This window comes from Nilaparvata lugens, chromosome 8, assembly GCF_014356525.2.
Source record: "Nilaparvata lugens isolate BPH chromosome 8, ASM1435652v1, whole genome shotgun sequence".
NCBI classification, from domain to species: domain Eukaryota; kingdom Metazoa; phylum Arthropoda; class Insecta; order Hemiptera; family Delphacidae; genus Nilaparvata; species Nilaparvata lugens.
The window spans coordinates 33863038-33877935 of record NC_052511.1 but is presented as its reverse complement, the minus strand read 5'-3'; the positions used below and the strand labels follow the sequence as shown (position 1 = coordinate 33877935).

At 35.3% G+C, this 14898-nt stretch overlaps 2 protein-coding genes across 3 annotated transcripts in view; one reads left to right on the top strand and one right to left on the bottom strand.

Annotated features, from left to right (window-relative positions):
* Positions 1-2548, top strand: part of LOC120352707 (signal recognition particle 19 kDa protein-like) — a 32437-nt gene extending 29889 nt beyond the window's left edge. For both annotated transcript variants that reach the window (XM_039434607.1, XM_039434606.1), the window contains one exon: positions 1235-2548. In XM_039434607.1, the coding sequence (XP_039290541.1) occupies positions 1235-1380 (146 nt within the window). In that variant the 3' untranslated portion in view covers positions 1381-2548. The remainder of the gene's footprint in view (positions 1-1234) is intronic.
* LOC111057088 (WD40 repeat-containing protein SMU1) overlaps positions 1803-14898 on the bottom strand; it is a 37629-nt gene continuing 24533 nt past the window's right edge. Inside the window, exons 7-10 of the mRNA XM_022344554.2 lie at positions 7774-7997; positions 7046-7147; positions 5604-5940; positions 1803-3003 (exon numbers count right to left, since the gene is read on the bottom strand). Coding sequence (XP_022200246.1) covers positions 2905-3003; positions 5604-5940; positions 7046-7147; positions 7774-7997 — 762 coding nt within the window. The 3' untranslated portion in view covers positions 1803-2904. The remainder of the gene's footprint in view (positions 3004-5603; positions 5941-7045; positions 7148-7773; positions 7998-14898) is intronic.

The following is a 14898-nucleotide window of genomic DNA, read 5'->3' as shown; positions in this document are numbered from 1 at the left end:
TTAGAGCGGATATCTCGAAAAGTGAAAGAGATACAGAAAAAGTTGTTGGATCAATATTGTAGGAAATTATGTAAGCTTCAAGTTAATATCTTATAGAATAGTCATGTCTGTAAAATGCATAATTTTCAATTTATATGCGAGAAACCAAAAAATGGTACCTTTGAACCACCCTAAACAGAACTGCAGGGTCAAAACTTGTCTTCAAACTTTTCCCTCTATAACACTTCATTGACTGGGCTACTACATGGATGTATGGAATCCAACTCTGGGGCTGTGCCAGCAAGAGCAATGTTGATGTAATTCAACGATTCACAACAAAGTTTTGAGGAACATCGTCGATGCTCCAAGATTCAGCCGGAACGTCGACATCCACAGAGACCTGGACGTGGAGTTCATTGCAACAGAGATTGGGCGCTTCGCACGCAAGCATGCAGACAGGATCCAACGGCATGAAAATAAAGAAGTCGACGTTACTTCAGCTTCTTGACAACACACATATGCAGCGCAGATTGAAGCGGACCAAACCCTTCGAATTGTGTGGTGCTGTGAAGTGAAAGTGTCAAAAGCAGAGCAGTGTTGATAGTGTGAATGTGTATCTTCTATACATAACTTAATTAATATTATTATCTTTTGTCAATAATTTCAAGTTAGTTGCTAGAAGTAGTAGTCCTGGTGAGAACTACCTATCTTATTAATATGTAACCCATTATTATATTAGGAAAAAATTGCTCATTAGTCTTTTTAGACTAGATTGCAATAGAAATTGAAAAAAAAATCTATTCCGCTCGAAAAGGAGGGGCCAAAACAAGTCACAATTCACTTTTCATTTATATCATTCTCCAGTCTCAAATTTCATTTTTCTCGCTCAAAATTAATAAAACGTTCAATTTTAATTTATTCCACAAATTGAAGGTGAGTGGTGGCATAATAGCCATCCACAGTCACGCGCCCATTGTCTTTTTTATGCACTTGGTAATAGTGTGGGAGTGTCATTGTATTTGTAAACGAAGTAAATTGAACTTGAGTTTTACAATCTCTGGTTTTTCAATTTGAGTGTCCTTAATTTTTTGTAATAAGTTGATAGTTGTGTCAATTTCAAGTACAGTGGTTTATTACAACCGTTTCACCCCCACTACAACTTACAAGAATAAAATCTTCAGGATGAAACATTAGTTGTGATGTTCAGAGGGTAACATTGTTATTGTAGCAACTGAATTATTGCGGTTTCGTTTAGGAGACTCGGTTCTGCTCTACCTGTGCAATATGATTCCCAAGCTGAAGAGCCGAGCCAGTAAACAAGGAGGGAGCGACCAGAGCACGCAGAGTAGTGGGGGAAGCAGCAGCCAAAGCAGCGGCTCCAAGAAAAAGGGCAAAGGATGACGATAAGTCCACTATTATTATCATTATTTTTGTTACAAATATTCATTATATAAATAAAAACATTATCCAAAAGGTTCTATTGTATTTATTAACTTATAGATTCCCGTGCATGAATGCCTAACTTGATAAAAAGTAATGTAGCTAGACAGCCAGCCATTATTTTAACCTGAAGAGTGCAGTCGGCCCTCCCTCCCTCTTAACCCTTTGTGTTTTATTGAGGTTCCTATGAGTTTTAAATGAGGAATCAACAAAATGAGGTTGGTTGGGAGTATGATACAATGAAAACGCAATGTTTCTACTCGCCATTCATTCTCTAGAATAGTAGAAGAGTTGTGTTGTAGTGATATAGTTACAAATCTGAAATAATATTATTTTTGTTTTAATAATTTCAATTTTTAATCTTATTTCCAGTAAAACAATGGTTTTCTACAGAATTCAAGTTTATTCCGAAATATAATGTTACAAAAGTATGGAGTACATTTTATGTTTACACCCTGAGGTGGAATTCTCAAGCAACGACTCTAACGACGGCTGTATTAAGGGCTGTAGTCGACATGTTATATAGACTACAATAATATACAATGATAGACTACTACAATTAATACAGCGCGGCTAATCGTTGCTTAGGAATTCCACCTTAAATGCGAATGCATGCAGCAACAGATAGAGAGAAAATCAAACGTCTGTATGCAGACGTGAGCATACATAAATGAAGACAGGCCGACTTCTGTGTGCGTTGCAACATTCAAACACGGCAGGGAGTTTTCCTTGAGAGTCACAAATGATTAATGATACAATTTGTAAGAATTAAGATTAATGAATGGGAGCCAATCCATGATTAAAATTGTGAATTCAATTGAGATAATGGGCCGTATGAATAAAAACTGTGCATATGCTCATGAGCATGGAGCATAAGGTTTTGTTCATGAGCATTAGGTAGAAGCATAAGAATTTGCTCATTTTTATATGAATAGTTGAATAGCTTCAAAAGTTGAGCAAATTTTTCTAGTTTATTCATACAATCTTGAGCATAAGCTTTACTTTTGATCAAATGCTCAAACTATTTTTTTGATGAGCAAAAGGTTTTGCTCACATTTATTCATAGAAGATGAAGCATATTATGCTCAATATTTTAGAAGTATAAGCAAATTCTCAACTTTATTCACATGGCCCATTGTCACTTCTATCAAACTAACAACATTGTTGATATGGTAGTATCTCAAAGTCTTCAAAACAATACTACCTATCCTCTAAGCTATATTGATTGCAATGTCAATGTGAGTCATACACTATAAGAAATTAAAAATACTATCAGAGACTAACAAGAAATATGATAATAATCATTTCACCAATATAGTTTCAAATGACACTTTTCAATAGAAAAATCTTTCTTTTGTTTTATTCTATCCAAAAGTTATTGTAGTTAACACAAATTAAATTACATACTGCCAGTGAATGAATTATGTAATAAGGTAGATTCAAGTTTTCATACACACAAGGTCTTATAAAAAATAAATTATGAAATTATGGTTTCCATAACCGAAGAAGACCGTCTTCACTGAAAGTGCAGATCAGATTTTGATGAGGATGATGCGATATTCCAATAACATCCTTCTCGTGTACCTGTAATATTAATGTGATAATACAATAATTAATACTTGGTAAATCATTAGTGGGAAAATAAATCATTTTTATAGAATTACACTGTAGCCCAACAATAATTTTTGAAGACATTTGAATAATTTTCTCAGGTTTTGTGAAAAGATCTTACTCCAATATTAAGTTTCTGAGCTTTATATGTTTTTATATGATATTAGGAATAAGAGAGACTTCATTTAGACAGGAATGATACGTGACAATTTCCTATCCACGGGGTTTAATTTTGATTTGAGCTAGAAAAAAACTTGAGCGTAATATAAAATTATTGCAAATTAAATTAAATATTATGATATTGTACAAAACCGAAACCAGTATGGAAAGACGAATTGATTAAGTTATGATAACATGAAAATGTCTTCAAGCTGCGAATGAAGAAAATATTTCCTGAGTTTGTAAAAATGGTGATAATCGGATTCATTTTCTTTATACAATCAATCTTACATAATATACTGTAATTAAATAATAATACTTATCAGTTTGAGCTGAAAACAATATAAGAATTAAGGCTTTTAAAATAGATAACTGAAAAATAATATGGCGTGACTAACAAAGAAGGCGTTTCTGGTTGATACTCATTCAAACCAAAAGGAAATCAATCAACTTCTTCCATTGTATATTTTGTTACCTTTCTAGCAAAACTAATCTCACCTTGTTATAGATTTTTGTCATTGAAATTTTTAAAACTTATGAAAATCAGCTCTAGATGACCAATGTCATTGAAATTTTTAAAACTTACGAAAATCAGCACTAACTTTTTCTCCAAACTAACTCTCAATAATGAGAATAATAAATAATAATCGCACTAAAAAATGAAAATCTGGTGGGCAAATTGGAAAATCTCAAAGTCACAAAAGTTTTGCTTAGTGTCTTCCACCTGGGAGGTTTTACGTTTCAAACAACATTTGTATAATTTTAAATCTTCCAGGCTACCAATATTATGAATGACATTTATTACTGTTCTTATCTTGAAGAATATGTAATCAAGAATTTGACTATTAAATTACGGTATCTATAGTATTATAAAGATAAGAATTAGCTTTTACATGTATGGAATACGAAATACATGTTTGACTCATCATCACGTTTGAACAACTAAACTGATTGACTTGAAATTTTGCATAAAGATTCTTAATTTACTGTGGATCGTAATAGGCCTAGTTTCATCGATAGACCTAATTTTACGGTGGATGGTATGAGGCCTATTTTCATTAATATTAATCAATCAATCTTAAAATTAATAATAAAAACATACTACAATTCAAAGTTTACGATAAAAGCCCAAACAGAGCTTTCCCTAAGTTATTCCGTGACGTAATTGGTAGCACGGGTGACTCTTTATGCTGATGATATGCTGATGACGTTGTATGCAGTTGTATGCTGAAGATACCACTCAGCGATAAGTGTCTTGAAGTGTAGAGGTGAACATGAATCTAAATAGCAATAATGTGGCCCAGTATTTCAATGATATCAACCTTAGTGTATATAAAAACAAATATGCAATATGATTATGTTTGAAAATAAGCCTTTGATCTTTCAGCCAATGCTCGTTCTTGAATCTCAACCTATAGAAAGTTCGAATGTAGTGAAGATACTTGGAATGCTACTGGACAGCAAGCTCACTTTTGTGCCGCATATAGAGAATCTCATTAGTAAAATCTCAAAAAGTATATTCTCGTTACGCACTATAATCAAAATTACTCCACCTGGTACTGGAAAAACTTTATAATACTCACTAATATATTCGTATTTGGTTTACGGCATTGAACTCTGGGGTAGCGCCAGTAAAACAAATTTAGATAACATTTTTCTCATACAGAAAAAGCTGTTAGATGCCTTGCTGGACTTGATTTTGGTCAATTTTGTGGGGAGCTTTCGTAACTCAGGGTATTCTGACTGCGCCTTGCATCTATATTTATCAATTACTCTTGCTAACATATGATAATAAAGAACATTTATCAACAAACTCACAGGTTCACCAACACAATACTAGAGACAAGGGTGGGTAACTTGTGTGTTGTCTCACATAGGTTAAGGCTTTTTGAGAAGAAGCCTGGTTACATGGGAATCGGGCTCTTTAATCACCTGCCATCTGCAATAAAGTGTAGAAATCGCAGATATTTCAAAAAAGATATCTTTTATTTTTTGGTAAATGGGCATTTTATAGTGTTTTTTTATAATGGAACCTTACAATAATATAAGAAATTACTCATAATATACATGATTGATGTAGTGGCCTACTGTAAGGCATATATGTTTCAATTTTATTTTTGATGATACACTATTTGATACAATTCACTTTTTTGTACAACAATGTGTAAATAAAGAATTTGATTTGATTTGATTTAATGAGAGGTTGCGGGTTCGAGACCAACCAAACTCATGTTTTTTTGCTAATAATATTCATCTCTGATAGAAATTATCCACGTAATTTTGACAAAATGATGAATAATTATTCTATTTTTTGTGTTTTCAGGACATAAGGAGATTGCATTTTAAAACACCAAATTTTCCCCTATGCGAAGCACGGGTTACCTGCTTGTTATCAATGAGAAAGCGATACTCACATTCAAAGTTCTCTCGAGTTTTCCGGATGATACAGAGAAGCAGTAGAGCACAAGATCTTCACCGACACAGTAGATCCATTCACCGCGGGGCGAGAGAGTGGAGCAGACAAAGTCACCGCCCTCTCGCTTACCACTGGAGAACGACCTGACAATCTGGCCCTGCATGTTCATGATGACGACTGTGTTGGTGCGGTTGCAGACGACAAAGTGCTCCTGGTTCTTGGGCAACAGGTGGATGCTGTTCACGGTGATGTCGCCGGCTCCAAGCGACTTGAATGTGTTCAGGCATTCTGTCGACTTCACGCTCCACACTTTCACTGTGCCGTCCGATGATGCACTGTCAACAAATCATAACGATATTACATTAATGGTAGCTCGATTCATAAATCACCTCAAATTCATCACCGTCAGGTTCACTGTGAAAAAATAATATATTTATAATAGCTTGAATCATAATGCACCATCACCTCACAGTGAAAAATATATTAATAATTAATAGATGGAAGATTAATAAAAAATTGCAGTTAAATTGGATAGGTGCCTGATTCGATTCCCGGTCTGGGCACAGTTTTTGGACAGTTTTAATCTTGAAGTTTTCTTCTACTACTTAGTTCTTTGGTCGGTCAATATAAATCAAAATTTGGGGAAGTAACAGTTTTGGGCTGTGGACGACAAAATCGATACAATAACAACACCAATCAGAATGTTACTGGAAAAATATAGTGATGAAAACTGTTGATATTCCCAGAATGTACTAGTAGTTCTGTGAACAGTAGACCTCGCGCAGTTATAAACCACAGCCTCCTCTTATAATGTCCATCAGATTAAATCCTGTCTGTATGTCGTGCCGGCGAGATATCGGTGTGAAAACGGCTAATGGCTGTTGGGGTTGGTGTATCAAAAATGCAAACATCAAAAGCTAATCTCCTTCAAGACATACTGGCAACAGGTCAGCCCGATTTCAAAGCAGAGAAAGGTCGAGAGACAATACTATGTTATTTTAGTAATTAATTGCATGCAATCAATAGTTCATTTTATGGTGCATAAAAATTGCATTCAATGAGGCATGCAATTAATAGTCAACACAGCAGCTGATTTTTAAGCTGACGTTACATTGAGATATTGAATTGCATGCAATTTATAATCCACTCGACAGCTGATTTAAGATGAATAATTCTATAGTCTGATTTTTACTCTAATATTGGCGTATGAAGGAGGCTCCTTTTCCTTTTATATTATCCTTAAAATTCAAAATTTCCCAAAACCTTGTATATACGTCGACGCGCAATTTAAAAAGGAGCATACCTGTCGAATTTCATGAGAATCTATTGCTGCGTTTCGCCGTAAATACGCAACATATAAACATTTTAACATAAAGAGAAATGCAAAACCGTCGACTTGAATCTTATTTATCATATCAAAAGAAGAGAATGGATCGTCACCTTAACAAGTTGTGGCCATCATTTGAGAATATGACGTCATTTACAAAAGAATTGTGTCCTCTGAACTCTTTCAAAGATTTGCCAGATTTTAGTCCGTGAATCCTGCAACATAACATTGGAAATAATGAGAGACGAAACAATATTTATCCATAAGTACGATTCATCAATTGAGACAATGACAAAAACCCAGATTACACATAATACTAACTAGCCGGTAACCCGTGCTCCGCAAGGGCTTGTAGAAGCCGTTGAATACACTATTTTATCTATTACCTTTCTCGAACTAGAAGCATGACGAATTGAAAACTTGACGTACTGAACTGAGAATAGGCCTTTAATCTTCCTCGGTGAATATTAAGAACGAATATGCAAAATTTCAAGTTAATTAGCTCAGTATTTCAGACTGTTAATTCGTCATTCGTGTATTTTCTATCCTCTACATGCATAAGCCAGTTCTTTTCTTTATTATATTATAGATTACCAAAGACTAAATGCTGTTGAATGTAAATGGATAGTAGATAATAGAGCACTATTAAAGATTGTGAACATTTATTCATATGTCATACAATATTGTTCGATCCAACCCCATAACAGTGTCAGATGAAATATAAATAAATAGCTCGAGACTGTTTTTGCAAGATTTCAATTAAAAGTTTGAAAAATTCTTTCGGCATCTTTGTTTGTTACATTACGAGTTACGAGTCAGAATATAATTAGTTGAATCTAACCTGATAACTGTGTCAAACGAAGCCGTCAAAACGAGACTGTTGTCGCGTGAAAACTGAAGACAGGTGACGCCCTTGGAGTGAGCCTTCTCGAATTTGCGCAGACATTGACCGGTCGTGATTTTCCACACCTTCACTTTGCCGTCTTGCGAGCCACTCGCCAACATTTCCGAGTCACGACTGAATCCCAGGCACAGTACTGCCTCTTCCATCATCATGAAATTGTCCTGAAATAAGATAACAGTATTACTACTACGCTGCTCCAGTGAATCGTGTTAAAAAGGTTAAACAACCTTTTTTCACATACGTTATTGAATATGTTATCACATTAAATCAACTATTGAACCCTACTTTCACTCTCATGAAAGTTATCTTGGCTTCTATGAAATATTATGGAATTTCTCTCATGTCTTATGGACTAATTTCAGTCTTATGATTGTATTTTTTTGCGGATGATGCCCACATGAGCGTTTTGCTTGTGCGCCAGTTTTATCTTTTTATCATTGAATTGTTGTATTTGACAGGTGTGAAGTATGATAGGGAAATTCATTTTTACTGAATTGACGAATTCATCGATTGATTTATTATCGATGAGTTAGGAAAACCCAAGAGTTTAGTTCTCTCGGAGGAGACGATAAGTCGTCGGTCCCGATTACCTAAAAATTAGTCGTAATCTCTCATCATCATCCCTCTCACTCATTACCCACGCACAAGCCTAAGCGCTTATGTGGGCATGACTCTCAGTATTATTATCATATTATTATCATATTATTATTATATATATTATTATTATTATATATATATATATATATATTATATATATATATATATATATATATATATATATATTATATTTTTTTTCTTGTGTATTATTGTTTGTGATAAGCAACAACTGAAATCCCATTGTTTTATTATTTTATTGCTACACAATACAATTAAATGAATTATTATCAATGTATCAATTAATTTTTTTTTCTACCCAAGATTGACAACTATTTCTCTTTTGATATGATTTAAATTGAAAATTATTATTTTGGGATCACTGATTGATTGTATCAATGTACTATTCCTATGGTTTTTTTAATATAATGTAAAACTTGACTCCTCCAGTCAAACCTTCTTTAGAAGGTTTTGGAGAATTTATAATTCGTCTGGTTTATAATATTTGAAATGTTCTACTGAAGGGGGGGGGGGAATCTTCTTATCTTTTGTCATTCTTGCTTTTTTTTATTATTCTTCATTTGTTTTGTTTGTAAGATTTCTTTTTATAAGTGTATTTTTCATTTTTGTTTGTTATATTTTCTATAATAAACTCCCTTCTTCTGGGGGTACCAGGACGAAGGAAAAAGGAAATTATTATTATTATTATTATTATTATTATTATTATTATTATTATTATTATTATTATTATTATTAGTTTGTTTCATGATTAGGTTGGTAAATGATTATGTGATAAATTGTTTTTTTACATTGAATTAAATTTATTATTTCGAATGTGATTGCTTTCTACATAACTGGATGGATATCTTAAATCTTTTACTGACGCTTGTCTCAGCATTGTAATGTTTTATGACAATCAAGATTGCTTGATATATTACGAGCAAAATTGATGAATTCCAAGACGCTTCAAAAGTTTAGCCCAAAAATAACTGGAGAAAATCAAAAGGATAGTCTTAATTATGATTGATTTTTTTCACCTTTTATACTTAAAAGGCGAAAAATCACCTACTTTGGACAATTTAATGAAATAAATTCAGGAAGAGGTTTTGGGCTAGCTTTTGTACTACCAATTTTGATCTTTTTTTATCTAATGAATGAATAATGTACTCAAGAGTTTTATTTTGTTTCAGACAGGCATATAGACAGAAAGATATTTATTTCAAAAGAAAAATGCAATTTACAAAATAAAAATCTGATGTACAGAATCTGACACAGTTTCAATACTAATTCAATTCAAATTCCTCTCATGGCATATACTATCATTGCTTGATTATTTATTTGAACAAAAAAAAAAAAACAAGAAGTGAGTTACAAAGATATACATTATAACAATTAGTTGTTTTTTGTATGGTTATCTAGTGCAGCAGAACAGCTTAGAAATTGCCTTAGTATGCTGCACACGTCAGGATGGTAGCTGAGTTGAAGTTCAGTCAAAGCTTTCTCGAAGGGCACTCAGCATCCTTGTGAAGTCGATTTGTGGTAAAAAAAGTCAATAGCTGGTGACAAGATGTTGGCGATCTCGGTGCATCTTTCTACTGGAGAGACATCACTTTTGATGCATGGCTTGAAGGGTCGGTGCCTCTTGAACGCATGATATGGCACAACAATCCCAACACTCTCCAACACTCTCCACAGAGTGTCCCTGAACTCCATGCAAAGATTTGTGGAAAAACTTTGCATCAATTTTCCTCCTTCTCCACTGCAAGGATTCTAAGTTTGTCAGATAGCAGGCCTTCCGCCCGGTACTGGAACTGCAGTCCTTGAAACTGGGGGAAATACCTTCCACACAACATAAACTTTCTCTGGACAGCCTCGATTCTTTGTGTTCAAGTGATTCTTTCTCTTTGTCAGATCACTGAGGCATACTCCAGGACATTCCTCACTAATGTGAAGTAGAGCAAACAAAACGAACGTGGGGACTTGAATTCTCTGGTGATCCAGCTCATCATGCCAAGTTTTCTCCGAGCCTAACTAACCGTTTTGTCAACATGCTCGTTGAAAAGAAGTTTTGAGTCACATGTAACTCCAAGGTCAACCACTGTGTTTTCTCGCTTCAGTTGTATTCCATCTATCATGTAAGCATAGAATAATGGATTAGTCTTCCTTGTCAATGTCATGAAAACTGTTTTGTCAATGTTGATGGGCATTAAGTTGGTTTTGGACCAACTGCTGACTCTTTCTATGTCCTCTTGTAACAAATACGCATCTAAAGAAGACTGGATACTCTTATAAATCTTTAGATCGTCGGCATAGAGGAGTGCATTACACTGTAGAGAGTCAACCACATCATTCATAAAAATGTTGAATAGCAGTGGCCCGAGGATGGATCCCTGTGGCACACCAGAGGTTGCTACGAATTCTCTTGATTTGAGACCATGCAATCGCACACAGAATATGCGGTCACTAAGATAGGACAGAATCCACTGCGTCATGGCCTCATCAAAGCCATACTTGGGAAGCTTGTAAATCAGTATCTTGTGTGGCATTTTGTTGAAGGCTTTCTGTAAGTCAAGGTATATCAAATCAACCTGACCACGATTCTCAACAGTTGGACCAGCCTCAGAGAGAAAGCCTGCAAGGTTTGTGGTGGTGAATCGACCTGATAGAAAACCATGCTGTGACTCAGTTATAGTATGCTTCACCTTGTTGTAGATGTATTTGTACATAGAGAATTCCAGCAGCTTTGGCACTGCATCAAGAACAGAAATCGGTCTGAAGTTGGAAACATCTGTTGATCGACCTTTCTTCCGAATTGGAGCGACTGCAGCCTTTTTCCATGAGGCTGAGAAAACCCTTTCCAATAGGCTGAGGTTGAAGGGGCTTACCAGCACCGGAGCGATTAGGGCAGCCGTTCCTTTCAGTACAAATGATGGTATTCCAGAGAGTCCAGTAGATGATGTACCTTTCAGTGTTCTAAGTCCCAAGATAACATCATCACAGGTGGGTGTGGAGTGCCAAATACAGTTTGGTTTCTATCATCAATTCTGTGAAAATCATGTTGAGTTGTGACATTGGTGGGCTTCTGGTAGACTGAGGCAAAGTACTCACCAAAACTATCACACATCTGCTTTGGTTCAGAAATGACTTGACCGTTGACAGTGATATTTTGAGCACTTTTAGATTCGGCTCTTCTATTGCTCACATATTTCCAGAAGTTGGAAGGTTTGAAGATCAAATCACTCTCAGCCTTTTTGATCATTCTCTTTTCGTCGACTTGGAGTTGGTGTTTTAAAGTGGTCCTGAGTTCAGAATAGCGGCTGTAATCTTCAGGTTGTCGACTTCTCTTGAATCTGTAGTGGGCCTTTTTCTTTTGTTTAAGGAGACTTATTGATGTGTGAGAGAACCAGTGTGGATATTTTGATGGTAAGAGGTTCTTCTTGAGAATGCAGGCATCCATAACTTCAATGATCCTCTGATTAAACCTGAGAGCTCCCGATTCTGAGTCAGTTGCATTCAGAATCTCATCCCACGAGCAGTCTCTGATCATATTGTACAGTGCAAAGTAATCACCTTTCTTGTAATCATAAATATTGTGGTTGGTGCTCTATCTGGTGTTGTTATTTGACTCGGTAACACTGATGAAGGCCGGTGATAGACATCTGGAGTCACAAAAGAATCATCAGCAAAAGTAACACTAATGTTGTTGGTATTTGTGAGGACTAAGTCAAGTGCGCGACCATTCTCATGAAGAGTATTCAGCTGATCAAGGCAGAGGGAGTCCATGAACTGTAGTACTGTTTCTCCTTTCTGCTTGGCATAGAAGTGGGCTGTTGGAATTCGAGTGAGGTGAGCCCAGTCGATTGAATCAGCATTAAAATCGCCAAGCATGATGATCTCATGGCAGCTGTTACTAAGCTTCTCTTCCAGATCAGTGAAATACGTACTCATGGTTGCAGGAGTACATGAGGGTGGAAAGTAGTGATTTGATATTAAAAGTAGGTGATTCAGCAGTTTAATCTCTATCCAAACCACTTCCGGTATCAACTCCAAATCAGGCCTTCAGTGAGCATTGAAGGTTTTTTTAACTGTCATAAGGGCGCCGCCTCTTCGCTCCCACTTCATACCTTCTGTCAGCTCAAAAAACATAGTAGCTGTCAGGGAAGTAATCAATACTGACATGAGACTCCTTAAGCCATGTTTCAGTAATAGCCACCACATCAAAATCATTTGCAGCTGCAGATGTGAGAAATTCAGAAGACTTGGTTCTCAAGCCGCGTGCATTCTGATAGTATAATTATTATACTGAGGGACTTCATTGTGAGTTCTCGTTTCTCCTCTTTTCCAAAGATGGGTTCTCATTGTTTGCATAAACAGACAAGTTGGGAACGATGTTGCGTCCCTGATCTCCTTCCTCTTTTTGCAGTCTGTCTTTAATTGAACCATAAAATGGAAGTATTGGAACTCCTTCTGGCCAAATATCTGGACTTGACATTTCCGGAAAACACTGAGCCCAGACCAGAACATGAAAAGAGCTATAGCACTTAGGATACTTGGACTTGAGCTTTGTGCAGGAGACAAAAGTGAAACCAACTGACTCCTTCAACAATTCTTCAACTTCCAGTGTTGTTGTGATTTATAAATTGTAATAAGTTCAAAGAAAACAGTAATTTGAAGTTCATAGACTGAAAGGAGACATGAGCACTCAATAGATCATTCAATTTCACCACTATTATCATGCTACTTCCATGTCTTACAAGTTGAATAAGATTTTTTTACTTACTAATAAATGCCTGTAAATCAGGTATTCAAAGTCAACAAGGTATTGAATGTAATTTAACTTTCATTGCATGATTTTATTCAATTTCTCCGCACAGAAATAATTGACCCCCTAAATAAAGATTAGAGTAAAATATAAATCTAAAAATTAGAAATTATAAAATACAGCAAAATAGGCTTAACTAAAACAAGGAACATACTCGAGTTTAATTCAATATTAAAAAGAAAATAATTCCAAAGCTCACAACCTTTCAAGAGTCATTGAGGCTCACTTAGGTAATTTGTAATAAGATACTAGTCCGGGCAACGAATGCTCAAAAAGATATAGGGAAAAGATGAGGGAAAAGTTTGGAACCCAATTTTTGACCTCGCAGTCCTTTTAAGGATAGTGAGGGGGTAAGCATATAAAAATTCCTCACTCCTACCACACTCAACACTAAAACTGCTATAAAAATTTATGGAATGCATAAAATGATGAAATAATAAATTAAATTGAAGAGAACTGAATGCTCTATAACTTGTCTTTTAAATACTCCTATAGTCTAGCCAATGAAAGATTATAGAGGGAAAATTTTGGAACACAATTTTTGACCCCGTAGCTCTTCTTTCAAGGATAGCAAGGGAGTAATCATATTGAAAGTCCTCACACCTACCTCCTGTGTAAAAAAATACATTTTTTCGATGCATTGTTGTTGAGTAATAAGCCCTGAAAGTGTAAAAAGTTGGAAGAATAACTGTCTTTTCAAAGAATTTATACTTTTAAAAGTTGATATCTCAAAAACTAAAGAAGATATCACAAAACTCTACTGTACAAAACTTGTTGGAAATTTATCTAGCTTCATTTTTACTCAGTTAGCCATGTCGCTGAAATGCATTGTTTCCCAGTTACATGCGTGTCAGCCAGAAATAAAAAAATGCAACTTTAAACTACCCTCATCCCTTAAGCTCAAGGAGTAGAGGGATGAGGACTTTTGATATGTTCACCTTCTCACTAGTTCAAACAAAGCTGCGAAGTTAAATATTGTGTTCCAAACATTCCCTGCCAATTTCCCTAGCAATTGAGCTATTGTTGTTGAACTGAAGATTTCACACTCAACACCATAACGGCTGCAACAATCGTTGGGAGATGCGTAAAGTAATGAGACCATAGATGGAATTGGAAATAATATAATGCTCTATGAGCCCATGATTAGCGCAGATTTTTTCAATGAATCGTTAAAAAGTTATAAAAATGTGAAAAATGAAAAAAAAACGGCCAAAAAGATGAAAAAATCGGAGCCGGAAGGGTTTTTCTTCAAAATGTGATACCTAGAGAGCTCATACCTAGAAAACTATGAGAGATATGGGAAAATGTTGGAAATGAAACTTGTAAGATAATTTGTGAGCTTAATATTATGATTGTGTTAGACAAAAATTTCCGAAAGGCGCATATTGTTAGAAAAACAAATTATGGCAAACCACCCCCCCCCACCTTAGCACAGGAGGTAGGAGTGAGGACTTTTGATATGTTTACCCCCTTACTACCCTTAAAAGAGCTACGGAGTCAAAAATTGTGTTCCAAAAATTTCCCTCTATAATCTTTCATTGACTGGACTATACAAGTATTTAAAAGACAGTGAGTGAGCAAAAACAGGCTCAAAGAATGATGATTTATTGATTATATCAATGTAAAATGTGACTGAGCTTGATCAA